The 24,642-nt window shown below is 44.7% G+C and overlaps 1 protein-coding gene across 1 annotated transcript in view; it reads right to left on the minus strand.

Annotated features, from left to right (window-relative positions):
* Window positions 1-21: 21 nt before the first annotated feature.
* Window positions 22-24,642, minus strand: part of DDAH1 (dimethylarginine dimethylaminohydrolase 1) — a 65,285-nt gene continuing 40,664 nt past the window's right edge. The window contains exons 2-6 of the mRNA XM_075098051.1: window positions 21,222-21,321; window positions 19,988-20,061; window positions 19,267-19,386; window positions 5,053-5,196; window positions 22-4,617 (exon numbers count right to left, since the gene is read on the minus strand). Of these exons, the coding sequence (XP_074954152.1) occupies window positions 4,501-4,617; window positions 5,053-5,196; window positions 19,267-19,386; window positions 19,988-20,061; window positions 21,222-21,321 (555 nt within the window). The 3' untranslated portion in view covers window positions 22-4,500. The remainder of the gene's footprint in view (window positions 4,618-5,052; window positions 5,197-19,266; window positions 19,387-19,987; window positions 20,062-21,221; window positions 21,322-24,642) is intronic.

The raw sequence follows: 24,642 nt of genomic DNA on the forward strand, positions 1-24,642 counted from the left end.
AGAGGCAAAAACTACACAGTGCACAGTACAACTGACATTTTATTCCTTCGTGATGGGGATATATAGTATTGAAACTGCAAGTCACAAAAAAAAATCAAAGTGCAAACCTCTATTAGAACAGATTATGGAATGTATTGATGTTTTTGGCACAAAAAGTGGGGAGCTATATACTGCGACGAGATTTTAAGTTTAATGAAATGTAACACTTCTGCGTTCAGTAGTCATATTTGTGCACTGCAGAACAATACAATGTAAACCAGTGACTAACACGATTCACATGCAACTCTATACAAGTTACATACATCCAGTTAAAACTCTTCTGAAAATACATGAGGTCCAATGACACCTTGTTCACAATCACTTAACAAATACCATTCTTGAAGCAGTCTTATCTTTTCAGCTTCCTTATTGATAAAAGCAAAAATAGAGAATCTTAAATAGTAAATTATTTCTCCCACATGGTTCCATGTAAATGTTAACGTTTTCTACCATAATTTGGCTCCAACTTACTGATATAATGTGTAAGAAGCTGAACGAAACCAAAAGCTCATTTTTCCCCCATATTTCATCTCCAATGTGCTGTGAACAAACAGCACTCTGTGCGCTGACTTTGTGTTTTTAAAACTGGACATAGTGTCACCTATGAGCTCTGTACCTATCACACGAAATCACCATAAAAATCAGAGCATAGCTTCATACAGTGGCATCTATTTAAGACCGAAAAGGAGTATATTAGCATGGAAAAGACAAAAATGCAGAAATGGAAGAATTCAAGTTTATCTTGTAAGGTACAGTATGCATTCACATTTTCACTGCGGAGAGAGACACTGTATTCATATCCTGGTGAAGAAAGAAACCCACATATCACAGCTCTCCCTAAACTCTTGGCAAAGATAACATCCATGGAAGATCTATAATGCACGTGGTAGCTCTCTCATTTGAGCGGAGCTAAACCGATTGCTCAAAGGGAAAAACAAAACCCTTTGATGAGTAATTCAAGCCCCTTTGCTGAGCTACGAACCACAAGGACTTGTGCACCAGCCTGCTGTGTCATACAGCCAGTCGTTATCAAGTGTTTTATGTGGGCAGCTATTAGTGTTCCGTGTCTCGTCTCCTTTTTTGGTTCGGGGTTTTATTATTTATATTAATCAAGGATGATGATTTCTATCAGGCATCTGAGAAATGTTCTAGTGACGAGATGTACAGGATGCCCATTTGATGCATATGTATCACAGCAGAAATGTCCTCACAACCGAATTCTTCGTTTGGGCAACAGAAAAAATAGCAAACAGCAAAAAGCAGCAGCACTTGGCATGATTTTAGTTCTTAGTACCATACTGCAAATGCACAAACTGAAGTGCTCTTAATGTTTCTGCTTTATAATGCCAGAATAAAGAGTAACGCTAAAAGCAGAGAGGAGAGCAATCCCACTAACCAGCTTAGGTAACTTCTGGCATCGGGCTAAGATGCGATTTAGAGCATCTACGCGAAGAGGCTGCGATACCTACTGAGACCAACAGAGAGAAAGCAGGTGTGATTTAGGGCACCTAAATGCCACGCCTGGAGTTAGGCAGTTTGAATACAACTTGAAATCATCACCTGACGGAATTCAGGTCCCTCAGCCACTCCCTTGCTCTTTCTGTATACGGAAACGCAGCCCTGAAGGCAAGGAAATCTGAATGGCAACAGGTGAAAGACCAATGTCTCTGTCAGCATAGACATTTCTCAGCTCTGAAATCCCAGCTGCCCTTCTCCCTCCCTGGGGGAGCCAGGGGAATTCATTGTCACCTATTCTGTTGCTTTCAGGGACACAAGATATCAACAACTTCCACCACAAATGTTTCTCTTGGAGTAATCCTAAAGAAAAAGAGTCACCCTTGTCCCTCTCTGGATCTATAGCTCCTGTTGGCAGTCATCCTTCCAGCTTGAAAGAAGTTGCTCAGAGCCAAAGTGGACCCCTCAGTTTCTCCTCCCTCCCGCACCTACTTGAGGAGGGAGTGAGTTTAGAATAGTCCACTGTGGGTTGGGATACTTTGGAGTAAACAGCGATGAGGCAGGAGGAGTACAGAAAAAGAAGACTCAAGTAGAACTGAGGCAACAGAAGGCAAAACCACTTGGGGTTAAAAAAAGAAGAGTCCTCATTGTGCCATAAACGAGAGTCTGTGCAAAAGAGAGACTGAGGTGAAAGGTGAGAGTGGGTGGAAGGAAAAAAACCCACCATAACAGAGAGTTTGAGAGATAAATTTAATAGAAATCCCACAGCCTAATGCTGCCCCAGTGTAGCTGGATGCTTTGGCTCCCTAGTGAGCGGAGGGAAGAGGGACTGAAGGACATGGATGGGGGCAGGCCCCAGGAGGTGCACAGACAGGTTAGGGGCAATTCTGTCCGCCTTTCTGCAACAGCTCCCATGGCTGCACAGTGTACAGCCTGCCTCTAGAAGGTCCCAGTTAAATACTGCAGAGTCACTTTTTGGCACAAAATCTTTGTTTAGTGTCAAGTCATCTTAAAATGCAAGATTCTTTATCAGATATTTAAAAAGCACCAAGGGAAGGTAGAAAAAGAGATTCCCCACTGCGACAATTACATCCTTAGAGCCTAACCACCTGGGTCAGGCTTAAATGCTGGCGCATGGGCATGGAGGAGACCAAGGGGAAACATTAGGAGAACCCTTTGGGACAGCACACAGCCATAAAATCAGCCCCTGATGTTCGGCTGGCTAAAGACTCCCTTCAGGACATGCTCTCTTTTCACACACATTATATTCGCTCCTCATTGCTCTCTCCCTCATGATACCTCGTGGCATCACAACATTGTGTGCCCACAAAACATCAGATGTGTTCTGGTAGCTGCCAGGAGGTTTCCTCCTCATTAGCCACTGCGACGAAGTGAGAGATACGCTGAGGAGTACCTACGGATATGAGTACTTGTGTTTCCTCCCTTACGACTGCGCAAAAAAGCACACAGGTTTCTGAAGGATATCTACGTGTGTGCTCAGTTCATGCTGTTTGCTTTCCTGCAGACCACACTGCCTGAGCCCCCCCTGCTTGCTTCCTACTGTACCTTAGCAACGTGCCACAAGTAGTTCAGGAAAGGTGGAGGAGATGTCTAGGAAGTTGATAACATGTTCAGGCTATTTGTCAGTCTCTGGAGACTTCCCACTACTGCCTCTGTTTGGGAATTTCTTCATCCTTAGTTTACAAATGATTTAACAAGAAGCATGTGAATACAATGGGGTATGCTTCACTTTACTGTGGCAAAAAAAAAAAAAGCATGACTCAGTGGGTAAACATGTTGTGGAATTTGCTACAAAAACTGTATTTGTTTTAACTGAATACCACAGTTAATATTCATGCAATTAAAAAAAATAAGATGGGTATTGTTCCAAGGAAAACTGCCCCAAGGGCAGATAAAGTACAAATGCCAATCTTTCAGGGAAAAATAGCTTCCCTTATTCATGAGCATAGTCCAGGAATAGCTGTCCTTCAACTCCTTCTATCACCCTTTTCTTTTGAATTTTCCTAGTAAGTGGCCTCCAAAAGAGGAGAAAATGGAGAGACATAAATAAATAGAAAAAGTAAGCAAAGTGAATCACATGCCCACCCCCCCCATTTTAGATTACTTTTGTAGCTTTAACTTTTTCCGAAGCATCTCAGCCTTTCATTTTTGTGGTCCGGGTGCTCTCTGGGATCTGACCTTTTTAAGAACTCTTCTTCCATTCTCACCAAATCAGAAGTCATGGCATTAGCAGCAAACTGGGACCTGAACTTGCAGGATGTAGCTTGTGCAGCTGCCCTGCTCTCTCTTTTTCTGTCACTCAAGCTTCCCAGGCGGGCATTGCCCTTGAACGTTCCCGTCGCAGGAAGCTTTTTCCAAAGCTGCTACCTGGTGTCTGAAATGGATTCCAGCCACAACTCTGCCCAGCAGCAGCAGTGTGATGTGGCCGAGACAGCGAGCACAGCCTATTGCCCACCGTTCCAGCTAGCGCACGGAAAGCTTCCCTACCACACAAGACACCAAGTTCATGAGCCCACTGAGTTTTCTTCTGTCCCCCAACACTTTGCATCTCTGAAAGTAAAGAGGACCGAGGAAGGACAAAAAGATGCAGAGCAAGGAAGCAAGAGAAAAAAAGACAGGAAAAGGGAACAGTGTAAAAACAACAGAGGTGCTTGAAATGCTTAGCATTAGTTGGTTTTCATGAAATTTTTCACACAGATATGTTAAATCACTAAAGCTAGGGGTTAGCTGTTATAATTGTCTTCCGCTAGCCCATGGGACTAACATACTTCAGAGTTATGTGCCCCCCAACAAACGGTACATCCACCTCAAATACCATCTGCAAGGACATAATAAAAATACACAAAGCAAAAAATCTGTAAACAAGGGTTAGTAGCACAGTGGTACAGTAGATTGTCAATAAAAACAATAAAAGTGTGGATACAGATTCGTCTACCTTGTGTGTAACATTATTGCCAGTTACAAGGAAGGGACTCTTCTGTAAACTCATAACTCTGAAGTTTTGTTAATAAGCACAGAGCAACAGGTGAGTGCGCCGTCTACTTTCTCCAGTTCTGTGTTGGCTATTGGGATCAGCATGTGGTCCTTCAGTTTTTCAAATACCTGTTTAGGGAAGAAAACGGAACAGAAATCATTACACTTTATGCCTGTCTCTTTTTTCCCTCTCCTCTAAGTATTTACAGAATGAACAGGCGTGGATTTATCAGCACGTGCTAAGCCATCTCATAATTTGTAATCAATGCTAACATTTACAGTGTACATGGCCTGGCTATGGGAGCCACGCACATCAATGCTAGTCAGGGGAACGGTTGCTACATCCAGTTATGCAGAAGCAGCACCAGGGGCACAAGAGACAAGGTAATTAAACCAGTAGTGCAGATAAGAACAGAGCCCAGGCCTCCCGCCTTTTGCCATCCGGTATTTCCATGATAGAATGCAACAGCCCATGCTGGAAAGCGCCCGATTTCAATTCCCACCGACTTCCCGGCGAGGCGGGAATGCTGGGGGTCTCCCAGGCACCCTCAGCGCAGCCCTCACCTTTGCGCTCTCCGGGTACTCCTCGGGGGCTCGGTGCAGCAGGACGTGGCCTTTGCTGGGAATGTTTAAGTAGATGCAGTTTGCTGCGGCATCGTCGGGCACTGTCAGCTTGTCGTAGCGGTGGTCACTCATCTGTTGCATGGTCTGCCGGGGGACACAAAGCGCAGCCATTTAGACCAAACACATCAGCAGCCCCAAACAAATGGGAGAACAGAGCCTTCAAAAACCAGCTAATTGTGATTGCCAAGTCAGCCAAGAGCCATTTCGCTATGCAGCAAGTAAGGCGATCCCTTTTCATCTCTGTCCTTCAAGAAGAATCTACTAACCCTAACTGAAATGAGCAGCAGAAAACCTTTGTGAAATGGTTCCTGCAAGCGGCAGGATTAAGCAGGGCACTCAGTAAGCATCGCCCATAGGGTCTTTTCCTTGAGGAATGCGCATTGAGTATGCAAAACTCCTGCTTGCATTGATGGAAACTATAGGTGCTCAGCGCCTTCAAAAAAAGCAGCCATCATTCAATATTTATAAAATGAGCGTGAATTAACGCAAACAGGACGGGAACCGTTCCCCGTTTGGATATCAGCCCAATCTTAATTCTTTTCAAGGACCCCTTTTCTGCTTTCCAAGCAGTCACTCTTTCACTAGGCACCTGTGCTGGGGAGCGAGCAGGCACGTCTGTGCTAATCCTCGTTCCCAAGGGGACAACACAATAACCTCCTCAGAACAGCAGAGCTGGTGGGTTTCAGAGGTTTGGTTTATAAATATAGGGCTCATACACAACTTTGGATCCTGGCTGGAATTTCAGCGACAGAGACTTTCAGCACACAAGAAGCCTGAGATCCCATGTTTTGGATCAGGCTCAACTTTTTAATAGAGATGGGAAAAGCCTGGAGACGAGACGCCTGACTCCCCATTGTACCGTTCCAGCTTTACCTCAGCTTCACCCTGACAGAGACCTAGAAAAACACAGAAGCGAACAAACCTCAAAATAAAAAACTTCAGCTCTACCAAAAGCCTAAGCAAAGTCAAGTGTTCCAGTTTCTCTTGTAGCCCTGCTATGTTCCCACATACATTGCAAAGATGCAAACCGAAAGGCTTCTTTTTCCACCTTAAAAATACCCACACTAATATTATTTAAAGAATAAACCGGTATTCTGATAACAAAATTTTTCAACTAAATTTCCTTCTCAGGGGAGCCCCACAGATTTACATCACGTTGCAGAGAGAAGATTTTGATTTTAGGCACAGTTAAATCCACGTTTAAATTACTTGTTCATTTGTACTGCTCTTCGTTCATTAAATGATATTATATAGAACTGAATTATAATGGGGATCTACAAGGTGCTGGGAAGCAACAAAGCAACTCGCGCTTCTGCACACCTACAGTAAGCAATTCCTTTATAGGCCTGGATACATTTTTCGTGTTGTAGCCTGAGTCATCCACATCCCGCAGACAGCATGAAACTCACAACGAAGAATGCCATACGTTCTTGAGGAAGTGTTATCAGATTGTCGTTTCTTGTTCCTTCTGAAGTTTTGAAACTTTCCTGAGTTCCCAAGGTCACATCTACCTCCATAAAAGGTTAATGTGTTTTTCTGGGGAAAAACCCTTGCACCTTTACTTCACCGGATGTATTTTTATTACTGTGTTTACAGCTGTTGACTTCCCTATTTATAATTTTGTTTCTCTTATGTTGCCAAGATGTATTTTATTACGCTTTCCTTGATGCTGCAGACGTCTAGCAGCAGGTGACATGCTTGCACCCAGTGCAACTCTTCTCCCTGGTAACCAGAGCCAGCAGACTTGTCCTCTACCTGCAGCTTCTCTTTTCTTCCCTACATAATCTTTTAAAGTCTGGATTAAGGAAACATATTTATTAAATCTGCACCAGAATACATGTATCAGTAGAGGAAAAATCCACCGCACCGGGATTTCGCTCGGCTCCCCAACAGTTGTGCTTTCTCCAGTCCTTGTTGGCAACAGAATCCTGGTATTGTAGGCTCTCTGTAGGAACCGCTCTTTCATCAGAAACACATTGTGAATCACTGTGTAACATTTCCATATGAAATTACGAATGGATTCTTAGCAGAAGGGTACGGACACATCTCCTATTCATTCACTCCTGCAAAATGCCGAAGCGAGAACACCAGCAGCAGGCAGAAATGAAGAACAAGTGGCAGGGCTCTAGCTGTGCACGAGCATGAGCCAGCTTCAGGAAGCCCGGGACGTGATAGGAAGGCAGGTTAGGAGGATTGTTTTCGTGATTAAAAAGGACAGAAGTGGTGGCTGAGTTAATTCAGAATCAAATGAGGTAAAAACCAAAAATGAGTGGGACAGCATGGGGGGTTGAGTACCCAGCTGTGACAGGGGAAATGGGATCTCGGCTAGCTCGAACACCACCGCCAGAAAGCATTTATTAGTAACTGGAGGTTTGAAAATACAGGATTACTCTCTTCCTCAGATTTTAAGATAAGGAAATTGTATTTGCAAGCTTTCATGCCTGTTATAACTACGCCTGCATGCTGAAGTAAAATTTCAAAGTCGCCTTTCTTGAGAAAGCACCCCGGCAGTGACACCCCAAACCTGCCTGACAGGGAGGCTCTGCATGCAGCAGAAATGCACTGATACGCTGCCATCAGGTTATTTTAAAGTCCCATGGGGTTTTCCATCTTTCTATTATGTAAAGGCATTGAGCACATGTGCCTGGCCAGACAGGACTCCAGGGCAGAGGAGGAGATAAAAACAAGGTCCTTTGATTGTATTTTCAATCAGATACACCCCAAAAATATGTATTTTTTGGAAATGACAAGTTTACAAAGACTATAGCACTCGCACAATGCATTTGCGGCGGGCTGGCTTTCTGCCCACAAGCATTGTACGACCAGCCACGTTAAGACCAAGGCATTTCCCGCATGCCTGGTTTTTCTGGGAATTTTCTTCAGCCTGAAGTGGGTGATTTTCATTGCACATTCTCTCAGCCCTTAGTCATGCTTTCCTTATGTTGAAGTCATTCGCATAGCCTAAAATGCCTTTTCTATAGTTTTTTTTACAGTGTGTTCTCCAACAACTGAGGTAATGGATAAGCTAAATAATCCTAAATATGAAGCAGCATTATGCGTGAAGGAAAAATGCATAAGTGTTTAGGGCCTATTATCACTGACAGAGTTAAGATGACCACATGTGCTTTTAAACCAGGCCAAGCCTAGTTACAGATTTTCCCCCTCCATGAAGATGGCCCTTGTCTGAGCCCTGCTGCCACCTGGGACCTACGTGTATCCAGACTGCTGCGGCACAGAGAGCGACCAAACCCACCACACCTGCAACGCACATTTGGATCTCCAACACCCCACAAGCAAAAGCAAGCATACAGTGAACGTTCTTCTTGCTAACATGGCAATGAACAGTGCACTTAAAAATGCCCATGTCATGTCGATAGAGAAGCAGAAGTGCAGATTTTCAAGGTCTGATTTTTGTTTTGATCAGCATCTGCTCCCCTAGCCCCCAACATTTAGAAGAAAAAACAAACTTAAGCCCAAGTCGAACACATGTAACCCAAGACCCACAGGATCATTCCCTCACCAGATTTCAGTTACCTTGTCCTAAAATCCTTCGAGTCACAATATTCTTAAAACTATTGAAGACATTTCTTCCATCCCATGTCTTCCTTCATCAGCGTTTGGCCTGGTTTACTCTGACACTTAAGTAACATCTGGCCTGGGGTACAGTGCAAGTTGGAAGATTTCAATCCAAGAGATTGAAAGTTGTGAGAAAAGATGAAGCTACATCAAGACTTTGCCTGCAACGGTGAAAATTAAGTCTCCTGTGGTGCAGGGCCACTAACCCTGATGAGAATAACAACTCTGCAATATGCAAGTCACATCCCCCCAGGTCGGCTGGGAGTCTGGAGGACAGCGTGCTTCTCTTCCGCTTGGAGGAAGGACCACTCGTCTGGGAACGACAGCACATCTATGCTCTTACACACTTACGGCAAAAGATAAGGACAGGCACATGGCCAGTACATTGCCATCTGGAGGGAGGACTGGGGAAGGTAGATTATTGCTCACTACCTGGAAAACGCCTCTGATTACCAAACCTGCCATTTTTAAATGTCTGTAGAACTTGGAAGTGCTTCTTTTTTAGTGCTGGATGATGTGGGCCTCCAGCCCCTCGTCAGAGGTGATGATATCGCACTACTGGATCCTAAGACAGGGACTGGAGGTGACATTTCTTTTTTGAACTTGCCCCTTGCCTTTAGAGCTCCCCTGGTTCCTGCACTGGGAGAGGCAGCGAAATGAATTGATCCCCAGTCACCTTTTCCACATCACACCTGATTTCATAGGCATCTATCATCACCTCGTAGTTGTATCTTTTTTAGGTTATAGTCACAGCTTGCTTAGTTTGTCTCTTCAGGCAAGCTGTTCAAGGTATCTGTCCATCCTTATTGCACTCTTCTGAATCTTTCCAGCTACTCTATCTTTTTTGGAATGAAGGGATCATGCACGCAGCGTGCACACAACAGCCAACATGCAGATGCACCGCAGCTTTAATCAGTGGCATAATGCTGTTATTCATTAGGCTTTCACCTGAGCTGGCAATTTCAACAAGCCCAGGATCTTATTTCTGTGGTAACGATCAGTCAGAGCGTATTATTTCATGTGATGTTCACACCGTCATTCTCCCCGTCCCTTGCTGCACATCATTTTACACCTACCTACACTGAATTTCATTCATTGCTTTATTGCCCTGTCTCTGTCTATTAAGTTCTTTCCTCGCTTTTTCGTATTTGGAGAAACAATTGGCACTAGAGAGGGAAAGCAGCAGCCTTAGGGTTCAACACAAGAAAACGCAGGGAAGAGCGGGGCTGGAGAGCTATGCCACGGTGCTACGCGCCTGGGTGCGGGGACCCAGCCTGCCATACAAACCACGCTACGCAATGGCTTCTCAGCGTTTCCCTGAAATGCAGCAGTGACAACAGCGACCGTAACGGCTGGCCAGGCTGACCAGAGGGGAGAGAACAGCAGAGCTGGAAAAGGCAGCGACCTTCTTGAATGTCAAGATCTATGAGGAGTGTCACCCCTGAAATGCAGACCAGCAGGAGAGACAACAGCAGGAATGGAACAAGACGGCCACCCTGAGCAGCATAAATCACAGTAGAATAATCTAAGGCTTCTTGTCAGGTACCAAAAAATCTGCCAAAGATAGGGTAAGGACAAGACAGGATAGACCCTATGGATGCCAACTGCATTCTAGACCTATTTGAAACCAGCAATGCCCCAGTCTGCCATGGTAAATACGCCGAATTTCTTACCCCATACACAGCCAGAGCATTACTTCAATTTCCACCTACCACCCACACTCTCAGCAGCTGGACTCTGGGCTTTTCCTCCCTGCTGCACCCTCTCAGTCATGTTTTCCAGAAGGCAGAGCTCTTTAAACAACCTCTCCCGCCCTGCTCCTCAGCTTTTCCTGGTGCAGGACACCTTTTGCATCACCGCAGATGTGATGGGTACCACGTGCCGCTCGCATGCACGCCCGTGCTGCTCTGCCCCTCTGAACCACCTTGTGTCACAGCCACGCTGTCACCTGCCTGCCAGCTCAGCCCAAGCACTGCTGCAAAAGGGAAGCCATGGCCTGAGGAGTGGAGGAAAAGGAAGGGGCTTACGTGTGTTGCTGCTTTCAGTCAAGAAGGTGAGAGGACGAACATCCTGTCTTTTGGAACAGGAACCCAGGGAGAGAATAGTCAAAGGGGAAAAAAAAAAAAGCAGCAAAGGAATAGCAACATGAGTCCCCATTTACGTAAGTCAAATGACATCTCAGCCTCTGACCCAGCTCCTGGGGCGGACAGCCGTACTGGTGACAGCAAATATGATGTATTGAAAGGCATACTTCCTCGCCCTTTAAAAAACCAAAAGAAAATAGACTAATACAACGGTCTCTATTCTATAAATATATACTTTTGAGTCTGTGTCTCCCAAAAGACTAGATTCTTCTGCACACATGCAAACTGAACAGCACTGATGCTCAGTTAAGCACAGTACATGTACTAAGACAGCAAACTTCTTAATTAAAAAGAAAAACACAACTAGTTGTCTTTTTATAGTAGCAGGTCATCTGGTACTCAGTGAACACCTGCGTCCTCTGAGATGCCGTACACCCCTAATTCATAAAGTAATGGAAAATCAGAAGAAGCTAAAGGAAAGTGCACACAATTTTATAAATTGAGTAATTTTCCTATCTATAAGGTTGGGAGCAAAGTCTCATTTTTTAAATTTTTACTTATATGGGCAAGCTGTCAATTGTTCTCTGGGTTTCACTAACCTTTCTTTCTTGCTGCATTACAGAAAAGTCAGCATTCATCTGCACTTTCTGCTAATTCCCTAACTGATGTCATCCTCTTTGGGTTATTAATATTAGTAATCATTTCCACAGCAACCCATTGTGATATCGTAAATAGAGGGTTATGACTTCATGTAGGGAATAAGCAGAGGCACAAATGATGAATTCTTAAGGAAGAAGAGATAATTTTTTCATGCAAACTCGTGCATTACTAGAAAAGACAGACACTACACAGACAATAGGAAGAGCAGATTTAGCTGAGCCTTTCCACGCTGCCCAGGCGTACGGGCTGCTTTCTAAGAACACTGGATAGATGAAGTTTCCCCTTCGGTGCCTGTTCTGGAGGCGCTTCTGTGGCAGAGCTGGGAACGCCTTAGCTTTTTATGTAGGCGCTCCATCCCTGCTCTCTTGCAGGGAAACAGTACTCAGCTTTTTAAAGCTGGCACACTGCAGAGACTTCAGTTATATGAGATGGAATAAGAACAAAAGGCATTTAATCACAGGAATGGGGGCAACTGCCAATGCTAGAACAACTCCTTGCGCCCAAACTTTAAAAGCACTGCTGTGATCATAGCTCTGGATGCAGACCAAGAGCCTAGTTGCCCAAGAGACTCCTTTCTATTTCATCCTTAAGATGTGGTTTCGATAAGCCTCCCTTGACCTCTGTCAAACCAGCGTTTGGGGCTGCATTTGCAATTGCATCCTTCAGGGAATAGTTTAAGGGATGAATGAGCAGTTCCACTCCCAATAGAAGATATTGAATGGGAGAGTCAAGAACAAGGCAGAGCAATCCAGTCCAACTTTTTATCAAAAGCAGGGGAAAATAAGAAAGGCATCTGCTGAAGTCATGGTATTGCACTACTGTACATATTCCAATATGCTCCTGACCATAACGAAATCCCATTGACTAATGAGGTCGGAGCCCAGAACACCACGGACGGGCTCAGAAGTGCAGATGTCACTGCTGCTCTGGGTCCCGCTGAGGCAGGTCTGTTCAGGGGACGCAAGGGTTTACAAACTCAGCTATGTTACCTGCTCTGCCTCGCACCGCTCCTGGCTACACCACTCTGCCACAGCCATGCTGCCTCTGTAATTAGCATCCATTCCTCTAAAACAACCAGGTGAAATCCCAGGCGTTTTACTTGAAACCAGGAAGTACTCCATTATCCCAGATCTTGGAGAGAATACCCCAGATAGAGCAGCCACAGGGATTAGGCTTAAGCCATAAGAAAGGCTGCATGCACTGGGATTGTTCAGCCTGGAGAAGAGAAGGCTCCAGGGAGACCTTGTTGCCACTTTCAGTACTTAAAGGGGCTTACGAGAAAGATGGGGACAAACTTTTTAGCAGGAACTGTTGTGATAGGACGAGGGGTAACAGTTTTAAACTAAAAAAAGGGTAGATTTAAGCTAGATATAAAGGAAGAAATTTTTTATGAAGAGGGTGGTGAAAAACTGGAACAGGTTCTGTCACAAATGAGTGGAATGCACCCCACTCAAAAGAGAAGCAGCAATATCTTTTATTGAGGTAAAATAATAATTTGACTGAGTTCAATGAATTTGATGGAATTTAACACAGTTTAACAGGAGTTTGCCAAGGTTCAGTAACTTTGATGGCAAAGTTCACCTTATTAATTACTGCATAAGAGAAACATACAAAGGCAAATTGAGTTAAAGTTGAGTTAGAATGATTCACACAGAGACCAGAGACGCAAAGGGTAAGGAAGACCCTCCCATTGAGTCATGAGGTTCAGAGTGGACCCCCTTACTTTCTAAACTCCTGATGGAGCTTAGGTGCGGCTAGGTCCAATCTTAGTCTCAGACTTGGACAATGGTTTATGGCTAATGGAATTATCTAGACAAAGTTTATAGTAATTAATATTTAATAGCCACAGAGATTAGTAAACTTTCATTAGTATTAATTCAGCATGCTATCAGTCACTTACTGAGGATCTGTTGTAAGGGACCTCTCTGCCTTGTGCAGGGAAGATCTCCTTGTCTCAGGTGAGGAATCTCACACCTTGAGAGGTGTCCCTGCTCAAGGGAAGAGTCACCTGGTGTGCAGTCCGGCTGCAACTCAGGGAGAGCTCAAATTAGACTTATCCAAAGACCTGCCATTGGTAAAAGGTCTCTGCTTCGAGGAGCAACCTTAAGAGGTGTCTCAGCTCAAAGGAGGATCGCCGCCATGCAGTCACGCTGCCTAGCAGGGAGAGTTCAAAGAAGGCTCACTCAGGCTGTCATATTTATGGAATAAAGTAGTTGCCTTGCAGTCAAATCACATGCAATGGAAAGGTAGGTGTGAGACTCCTTGTACCCACAACTTTGTTCCTTGATGAATGGGTCTTGGAAAAGCCACCCGCTCTTCACATGTTAATTGCATGATTGGTGTTCCAAGCTCATATGCATTGATGCTCTCTGCCTCACTCTGCTCCTTCGCAGGTTTTCAGAGAACAGATTGAAACTAGAGGAGTTCTTCGCCCAGCTACAGCTCAGGCCTTTGCCTCCTTTGGAGCCTGCACCAAACTCCTGCTGGTTTGGGTAAGGGGTTGAGTGCATCCATCACGGTTGGCCAGAGAGGTGGTAGATGTCCATCCAGGGAAACTCATGGTCAGGTTGGCCGGGGCTCTGAGAAACCTGATCGAGTTGGAGATGTCCCTGCTCATTGCAGAGGGGTTGGACTAGGTAACCTTTAAATGTCCCTTCCAACCCAAACTATTCCATGATTCTATACAGTGGGATGAGTGCTCTCCATGTCACAGCCCTCACCCCTAGGCACCATGACCGGTTTCCTACCTTCCAAGTCCTCTGCTCCCTTCTGAGATCCATCAGCAACCACCAGGCACCCAGCATTACCCTGGACCAGCAGGGTCAGCTGGAGGCTTTCTCTACCAGTCTCATGGGGACACCCTGGGGTTGGTCCTTCGGAGACTGCCCAACATCAGAGACTACCCAAAGGACAACCCTCGTTTCCCAGCAGGGGAGAGAACAACTTCATTAGCAGGCACTTGCTACAAGTACAACACGTACCGCTTGCAAGGGAATAGATGAGCTTGCCAAAGCTGGGAACAGCACGTGTGTCCCTCAGATCTATCCAAAGGGTGGCAGAGAATGGTTTGACCACAGACAAAGCTGCTTAAACCAAGGACTGTGTCCACCATCATCTGCCACTGTCCAAGTCTTTACTTATCACAGAAAGCAGAGGGGATCTGCTCTGTACCGACCAACACCAACAGCCAACGCACAGAAATATGGCCTTTCAGGATTTAGTACAGAGCGAGAGAGTACAGAAAGGAGTGTGTACCAGATGCTGTGTCATGGTCCCCATTGTCACCTTGCCTAGCATTTGCCTTTGCTGCTGCAACCTGAACTGGATTATGTCCCAGGTGAGTTGCTGCTCGTCTGCTGTCCCAGCAAGGCCCCAGGGCTTTCCCTCATTGTGGAAAAAGCAGTGCAGGGCATTCACCCGCAGCGCTGCCCCATCACCTCCCGACGCTGGGGCCGGCACCATCACAACCTGAATTCGTCTTCATTCACTCACAGTGAAGGTCCACAACTCCAGCAGTGCAGGATCAGAGCCCAAGGGTGAAAAGTTTGGAGGAAGTCCTGGCTTCACTGAGAGAACAGAAAAATAATCTGGCTCAACAGCCATGGCCAATACTCGACTACGGAGTTACATGTACGGAATTATGAACGGGTTTAACTACAAGAAGGAATTAAATGCATGCTGAAAACAGCAGAGGGAAGTTAAAGTTTCAGATGTGATAGCCACTACAGGCCCCAGTAGTTTCTGCAGTTAATTTGTCTCTCTCTCTCTCCCTCCCAGCTTCCTCGAGTGCCACTTTTCAGCTGTAGCTCAAATATGCTATACTTGCCAGAGCCAGAAGAGGATTTCATGGTTAAAATGTCACTTCTGATTTATTATCTACTTCTAGCATGTGCTTTATAATCCTAAACTCTGTGCACTCATTTCCTAGCTCACTTGCAGCGCTTCACATTACACACACAGCACTAAACTCATGATCAATTGCACTCTGCCATATGTGAGCACCAGACGCAATTTCTTTTTCTATTTTTAAAGTATTGTAAGGATACAGGACTTGCATCAGTAAGAACAATTAAGAAAAATTTCTCTTTCAAACAAGATTGTTAGTAGGAAGATAAATCCTATTTTAAATATAAGATGCTAGCATAGCATGACATAGCAGTTCACTTGTTGCCTAACAAGACATGCTACAGAATGAAAACAACTCAATTACCAGAGATGGTTAAAGAGAGCTTAATCATCTTGCTTGTATGATTGCGTTTCCAAAGCAGACATGAAAAATGGCAACAACAAAGGAGAGGTTTAAAATAACAAGCTATCACAATAAAGGAGTCGCATGCTGGGCTGTGCCAGGCAAATGACTCTGTAGAAGCTCAGGGGACCGTACTGCCACACGGACTGCGATGGGTAACGAGAGGAGCAGCTCACAGAACTGCTCAGTCGGTCTGGTGAAATCCAGAGAGCAGCTTTTAATTCTGAGCGTCGGTGCCTCATCCTGTTGCAGTTACATTTCCACAAGACTGCAAGAAGCCGATTAGCAGCTGACTTTTTTCCCTTTGGAGGCCAATGCACAAATACAAAGAAATGACTGAGGTCAAAAAGCAAGAATTCAAATGTTAGAGGAAGGTAGTGATAAGCAGCACTGCCAGCTCCGTCATTTTGGAGACAGATGCTTTACTTCTTTGTTTTCCAATAAATCTCTGAAGATGTTTAGGCTACAGGAAGAACAGCTAACAGCTAGAGGTTCCCCAGGATGAGAGCGGAGTTGGATCCAATACACTGATCAAGAAACACACTCTAGGTAACATCACACATTGCTCTGACTGCAACTTGGTTGCCTGACGTAACCTGTCAGCTCGCTGGGAGTGCGAGAAAGGCACATGCTATGGCACAAAACTGCTGCTCCGGGCCAGAGTCCCTAACCTCAGCTGGCAGGGTGTGAGCAAACACCCCTGTCACACACATGTAGACGTGCTGCTAAATTATCCAATGCAGAGAAACACATAGAAAACTGATAGAGTTGACTTATTTTTTAAAAGACATCCACCAACAATTAGAGACTGCTAGATTATCTTGTCAATTACCATTTTGTTTTAAAAATGTGTCTGCTTTTTACTGTACCTTGAATAATGCTGGTATTTACTTGACAGCTAGTTAACAGCAACATTTAATCAGCTTATCCAAAAAATATTTTTGGCTACAATAGCTAAATTGATGCACTGCAACATGATTAGCCAAGCTGTGCAAAACAATTTAATCAAACTGATGAGTTCTCAGATCAGTCCTGGATTGAGTTCAAATTGCAGCTCTGAGCAACCAGTATTGTACTTGAATTTTGCTCATGTTTATAAACACTCTGTACAAGTTTGTAGAGAGTCAAGGCTGTCTGGATATCTGCAAACTTCATCAGGCTGCTACTCACGATGCATTTCAAGTTTGAGCCTGAATACTTGGGGTAGTGCATATTTCACAGGGAAACATGCAGGGCACTTTCCATCCCCGACTAAATCAATCTCACAGCATCAGGAACATCAGACCTTTACAATCAAAACCATTCGTCCTTGAGAAGACATGGCTGATAAGCTGGGAATGTGCTCCCAGAGCTTCATGTAGCGATTCCTAATAAGTGAGTAACTTCGACAGCTTGTTCACATAAACGAGCAAACTTAAAGCCACTCCAAACTATGTGGGAAGCCAAGGGACCATCCTCTTGTTTAAGAGCTCCCCTCAAGTCATGCAGCGCAATCAGGCTGCTATCCTATTCTCTTAATTGCTGCCATGCTGCAAGTCTAAGCCAGCCAGGACTGCACTTTCCTGGCCTCCATAATTCAACCCATGTCCAGCAGGGGAGATTCTGAGATTTGAAATGTTGTTATCTTAGCTGGGGACTGAGACATTTTAAATCTTGAACTGACACAAGATAAAGAAGAAAAAAAATAAAACACACCAAATCTCTGCCGAGCTCTGATAGTAAAAATGATGCTGCTGCGAAATGAAAAGTCCGAGGACTATGCCCATAAAGAAAATGTATAAGATCTGAAAAGCAAATATACAATGAAATATCGTAGCATGCAGTAAGGACAAGAAGCCTCTCAGGCATCCATCTTGCAAATACTTAAGGATACTTTAAAGTAATAAATATCACTACCTTACTGAAGCCGAGGAGGTGTACAGGACGGGTTCCTAAGCTTTTTGGGGGCCAGCGATGTTGATTTCAGAGTTACATACTATTTTGGCTGTAAATGTTCTGCCTGGCACAGATTCGGATCAGTAGCCTTGGGCACCGATAGCAGTGCTGTTCTTTCAAATAATTCATACTTTAAAATCAGAGCAAGAGATACAAGTCAGGTCATGTAAGTTGCATTTAAATTGAGCCGATTTCAGAGAGCTTTCTCACTAGTTAAGCAAAGCTATCTCCACCCCTCCTCATTTAGTATAAGGGACACACAGCTGGCTTCCTCCATGCATTGGTGACCTTGTTGCCTCAGGGAGGCTTCTGCAAAGCCAAAGAGTAAAGCCTGCACTAAGGTTCTTATTTATTGGCAAAAAAAAATCAGCATAATCATAAGGTGAAAATTTGGGACTTGCTGCCATCACTGAAAAGTAGATTTTAGTTGAACCTTTGAAGGCAAGTCCTGATAAAAATGCATAGAACACCTAGATGTAATGTTTTCAGACATGCTCTGGCTTACCTGCCAAGCCATGCAGGATGCTAGGTCCTAATTTATCAAGAGGCACAAACACCCTCAAAGCTTCACTTCAGGTAAAATCTCTGTTGTGCTTCACTGTTCTGGTGCCCCAGCCAAAGCTTCTGCTGCAAAGCATCAGGGCCTGCGGCTGTGCAGGAGCAGAGATGCTGACCTCTCGCGTAAGCTGTCTCATTGCCTATGTGCATAATGATACTCATGGCCTCACACGTCTCTGCACCCACATCTCTGAAAAAAGCTTAATTTGGTAGATTTGCTCTGAACACACCCAGCAGGCAGGAAAGCCACTGAGTCCAGTGCAAACCACAGGAGCAATAAATATCTCCCACTGAGGATGATGGTGGTAGTACAGTGTTGACCTGCTACACAACTGATTACCGGTTTTTAAGTCTGTCAGCAAAGAGAGACCCAGATTCACAAGGCCTCTTAGGCCAAAGGCTCAAACCCACATCTCCCACTTTAAAGGCAAATGTTCAGAGACTCAAATTATCAGCAAGGCTGGGGTGTGACTAGTCTCCCTCCTTTCTGGTAAAGCCACACTGTTACGAGACCCTCATGGGACCAGAGAGGAAAAACCGTGACCAGGAGGGAACTTGACTTTACAGCCAGGTGATGGAGGAAGGAGGGATGGGGAGTCCTGGACTCTGGTTCGTGTTGCTGGAGTTACTTACCGATCTTATCCAGAAAGTCTACATCGCAAAATCTGTACACAGGTCATCTTTGCGATAGCTCTCCCTCCTCCTGCATGCCAGAACTTTTACTTCCCCTCTGGCAATTTTAAAAGCCACATTTCCTCATGGCAGCATCGGAAGTAAATATCTCCTGCTGCTCTGATGCTACCTCCTTCCTTCCTCCTTCCTGTCACCAAATTACCACCTTTTTAGTCAACAAAGCTGTAAGTAATAACCTGCATAATCCATTTATTTCCTGAAGATAGCTGAAGCTAGATGGATATCACTGTCCTCCTGCCTGATAGAAGCATTCTTTATGGTTTGCACATACATGACATGTACTGATTTCCTCTTTCATTGATTTATATCTATTTTTAAAAATTCCTGCACCCTTGAGCAAAGATCCAAAATTAAAAAAAACCAAGTTTGCCGTTTAGAAAATTTTCTTACGTGCTTTACCTTGAGGGCTTTCTGTGCAGCTTCACTTGATCCAATAGCAATCAAGTTTGGTCCAGCCATGCTGCAAAAGCTCTTCAGATGCAGAGAGTCATGAACAGGGACTGTGGAGACAGCGTAATCCTGTATGGGAGCAAAGAATGGTTGCTATTAGTATTTTTAAATTGTCCTCGTTCCATAATCATATTAAGACATTCCACAATTCATTTTACACTCTGCAAATTAACAATAGCAACGTATCCCAGGGCACAGTGTCAACTGTTTAAGTATGACATACCCCTCTGGACTACCTCGTCTTGCCTGGTACTGAAGTAAGATCCAGAACATGTTTCAAATATTACTATTGTTGCAACTGTAAAGAAATACATTAAAATGTGTAATTAAACACTATGTGCATTAAAAATCTCCAGGAACCAGCAATAAGAACACGTTGCCGATACATGAGAACATTAAGAACGTGAGTGTTGATATGCTCTCAAATAATAACAGCCTTCCACTATCGAAATTACTTTTATGCAGAGATCTCACATTTCAGATCCAACTTCAGCATTGGTCACTTTACAGGATGCTCAAACCTCTTCAGTAACTTGTGGTTTTTTTTAGTTTTTAAATAAGTCCTAAATAAAGCACTTGAATATGACAAATGACTCGGCCAGCATAACTCTTAAATTGGTTCAGTGGGTGGATAGCTTATATTTCCCATAGCATGAATTAATCCACAAACCTTAAATGTGTCAGCCAGAATTTCTGCACCACGTTGATTTGTCCGCCTGGAAAGACCCACAAAAAATTCTCTGCCTGCAATGAAAAAAATCAAAGGGCAAAACAGTTACAGCTTTTATTTTTTTTAAGCCATCCAAAAAAATCACATCAGCTCCATCATCAAAACAACACATTTTAAAAACAGACTAGCTTTAGACGTTCTGAAGCAATCTTTCACGGGTATCATTTTCTTTCTTTTCTCAAGTTGAATAGTAAAACCGAAAATTCAGCTTAGAAGAATGCAACCTGCAATTGTGAGCTGATAATTTAGAGTAATTATCTTTTTCCAGAAGTCACGTTTCACCAGAAGCATAAATAGCTTCCTCTTCTAAAGCTCTGCAATGGTCATTGAGTCAGGAAAAAGAACAGCTGGGCTGGATTAGTACAGCACTGATTGACCATTTCCCCCTCCCTCTGAGATTTCCTCTGGTCTGGAAGGCAGCTCTGCAGCCACCGGCATCCTCCAGCTCCAGAGGAAATCAGTGCTGGATCTGCACTGCATTAGAAAGGCCTCCCTTCCCAGTTTGCCTCTTTTGAGACCCTTCTTTCCCTTTGGTGAACTAAGGCAAGCAGCCAGTCTACTGTGATGCTGATCAAAATAAACAGGCTTATTCAGTACAGGCAGGGAGCAAGCATGTGCGCAGCCAATGTGAGAAAATGCCTAATGGGTTTAATGGCATAAAGAACACAGCCAGTATCTTCATCTTTGAAGTCAACCATGTGTATAAGTTGTCTAGCACATGACATCTGGCAGGCAACTCCACCACTTTCTCCATAAACTAAAAATGCATTTTTTGCATTTGATTCATTGAACTAGTGACAATTGCCTGCATCAAGCTTTTTACAAGTTCTGAAAATGAGCCTGGTGAACGTAGCTGCTTGTAATGAGAAATATGAAACAACTACAGGCAGTTGACTACTGAAGGCATTCTTCTTATTGGCACTTTACAAGCTAAAATAAAATTTGTATGCACAGTGCTGCTCTTTGTACTGTGTGTACTGCTGCTTCATTTATTCAGGCATTAGGCAGGACATTGAGGGTTGCATTGAAAATTTATCTCAGCTACCTTCGTGACATTTAGTAAACAACTGATTTAACAAACCGCACAAACGACAGTTTATTACGCAGATGACAGATAACATGCTGTGTTCTAGGCAGTCAGAATATGTAAACAGCAAATTCACCACCACTATACCTGTAAATAAGACATCTCCACCATCCAAGGTTGCATTTTCATCTACCATCTCTACTATATTGAGGTTGAGGCTTTCCAATACTCTCTTCATGGCTTCAACCTGTTCAAAAGAAAGTTGTTTAGAACATATTGTATCACTGAAAAACTTAAAAAGCCTACCAGAAATACATATCGTCAATAAGAATTAAAGTCCTTTAGCAAGATGGATAGCAGGGTCCTTTGTGTCCCTGCCCAATGCAGTTCCCCAGCTCTCTCCAGAGGCCTTTGTGGTCTGGAGGGGATCGGGTGTCTAATGGCTCGTGCCTTTGCACACAGGAACAATGCAGTGTCCAGAGGAGACAGATGAGGGATCCAAAACGTGTTAAGTCCGGTCCCTCTGCACAGTAATACCCTCTCTTGCAAATCACGTCCCTTGGACTTGAGCAGGAAAAAGGACCAGCAGGAGCAACGTTCTCTCCTTCCACGCTGCTCAAACACAAGACACGGCTCTACCAGCCATGGAGGTGGCAGCTCTACCCTGGGCCCCTCCTCAGTCATGGGGAGAAAGAAAATCCCAAAATCATTAAATATTCATTTTCTTTATAGTTTTGCAAGTTTACTGAGCACTAGCTGTCCTTGTACTTTTGAGCTACCTTGCTACAGAATTACAAGACCTTTCATGTCTGCATGTTATGTGGCTGGCTGCTGGCTGCAGAGAGCCTCACGCGTGGCGGGGAGCCCAGGGCTGCCGAGCCCATTTCCTGCTAAAAGGAACTCATAAGAGGAGTGGGGAATGCAGCTTCAGTAAGTTTCGTCTTTCCCAGTGAGGGCTGCTGAGGATGCCTAGAGCAGAACCTGTTTCTACAGAGGCTCACGTCATCGTCCATCCATAAGAGGGGCTAACACTTGCTATGTTCAAGCACCATCGTCTTAGTCCCTTGTAAGGCAAAAGAAGCACCTACACGCCACCAAACACTCACCAAAAGTTTACGACTACAGCTTACAGAATGTCGATACAAATATGAGCTCATCCACAGAAACCTGTGAACCTGACCCCACACAGCGGCATCTTTGTGTTTGGTGAAACCTCCTCACCGTAGCTAACCAGAGGTGTCCAGCAAGCATTAACAAACATGCAAGATGCAGTGAAGACCTGTTAGCTCTAATTTTTGCACATCCCACAGATCATTCATCCATTTAATGTGATCAATTAAGCATTTCTAGAAGAAACACAGGAAGCTAAAGCAGGTGACCACGTACCAACAGAAGCAACTCTCGCAGCCCTACTCTTGGGCTCTGCCAAGCTATACCTGTCACAGCAGAGAGGAGATGTGATGGCGATTAGTCCTTCACCCTTGCTGTAGCAGCCTCAGAGCAATAACAGCACGTGCTTTGGCTGTCGTGCCTGCCTAAGGGTGGTGCTGGCTTCAGGAATAAGGGAGGGGGCAGACGTGATCCACCTAAGCTCACTTTTTCTGCTCACTTTTCCATGACTCGGCTATGTGGCATTTGTGAGTCATCCCCTTAACCCCAAAGCCCAGACCTAAAAGGCAAGCGCAGGTCTCCATGGGCTGCCAGGACAGCTGATGTAGGTCTATAACAGATACACTGTGGGCATCATCTCATCCAAGACCCATCTGCTCTCTGGAGGCGCCTCTTCAGCACATCCTTGCTCTCCAGTCACTTTACAGAAAGAACCTTGGGCAAGCACGCTGCTAAAGTAGGTGCCTCAGTTTAAAGTTGAATGGGATGAAGGCAGGCCTTTCTGCCATCTGGAGAATGCTAATGGCTTACACTGCAACGCAGTACCTGTGAGCTTCCCGAGACTAAGGAACTCATCCTCCCCATGCAAAATCCCATTTAAGGCTTTGGCACGCAGACTGAAGCGAGCCTGCAGCATGCCCTTTACAATTATTAACACTTCTTTTCACTCCTGTCCTTCACTTGATGCTAAAATGACTTCAGGCTAAGAGTGACTCTTGGCACTCAAGAGTCTCCAGGCTTAGTAGTAAGGCTTCATCTTTCTTAGTCTTGTTGCTCTTTCTGCAGTGATCTTTAAAATTAGGTTTATAAGAAGGACTGGACCCATGTGATGTTTTAAAAATAAATGGGAAACAGCTGAGTTAATATTGGAAAACTATTATACAAAACCAGCGACATTTCATAACATCCGTGTGCCGATAGCAGAATGATTTCTTTTGCCTCTGAAGCCCAGTGGTTTTTACTGTGCAGGTGCTACGTGCTTAAGAGCCACTAGACCCAAAGAAGAAAACTATTGCTTAATATGGAGTAATTTAGTTGTGGCATTATATAAAAAGGTTCCCAATCCAAGAGCACGTAGACTCACTGTTTTGTGCCAGTGTGAAGCAGACAAGGAAACTCACGCCTGGGCGTAAGAACACCCTGACGCATGAGTACACCAGCCACAGGCAGTTAGAATAAATAAATACATCCATCAGATGGGGCTATTTAAGGCAGAAGGCCAAACCACAGGAAAAAAACAGGATTACCCAGCCTGTTGTGTGGTCACCTATCACCAGTTAATTCACCCTTCCAGCAGCTTCCAAAACCAAAACACCAAGAAAGCCCTTTCAGCAGACATGCTGCCAATCAGGTGCTCCCAGGGGCACTGTCTGGGCTTGCAGAAGCAGCCTAGCCAGCAGCTGCCCTGGCCGAGCACCCACTCTGCTCCTGCTCTCCTCCCTGATACTATGTCCCCACCAGTCTGGAGCATCAGCAGAGCTGCGGATGTTGCGGTGGCGGAGGACCACCCTACCCCCTTTCTGCAGGGAGAGCCAAAAGCAAAAGCTTCTCTGGACCACAGACCATCTGAGAGGGGTAACATGTAAAACCTGGGCAGCCCACAGAGAAGACATGAATGTCCCTCCATGTGTTGCCAGGCTGCGTGCAGACCTAAAAGGGCCAGGAATTGAGCAACGAATATTGCAAGCAAGCTACGCACACTAGCTAGAAAATTTGTGTCTGTTAACGGTTTAATAAACTACTTAAATTTCTGAAGGGAACAGAAAAGCAGCCTGCACCTTGGGTGGGTGAGGAGGGCTGAGGTGGTACGAAAGCCTGAAGGTGGATCTGCCTGCGAGAAGACGTGCTTGTGACCAGAGCAACAAACACTAGTTGCAGAGGTTCCCTTCAGCAGGTGGGAAACCTGCTTTTTCACCTGAGCATTGAAACCACACAAGACGCTTGCACCGTCCCGAGAAGCAACTCGCAGGCAGTCGCGAAGGGCTGCAGAGCTTCCAGGGGAGAGGCAGGGAGGGAGGCAGCAGCACTTCACATCCCCAGGCCAGAATGGCCAATTAATTACACTTGTACTAGAATACCAATTACGTGCCTAGCTAATGCGAATAGTGGAAGGTAATGCTGACTTTGGATTTGTGATTTGAGTCATACATATGTTTTAATCACCAGCTGCTGATTACCA

Source organism: Phalacrocorax aristotelis, chromosome 6 (genome assembly GCF_949628215.1).
Source record: "Phalacrocorax aristotelis chromosome 6, bGulAri2.1, whole genome shotgun sequence".
NCBI lineage: Eukaryota > Metazoa > Chordata > Aves > Suliformes > Phalacrocoracidae > Phalacrocorax > Phalacrocorax aristotelis.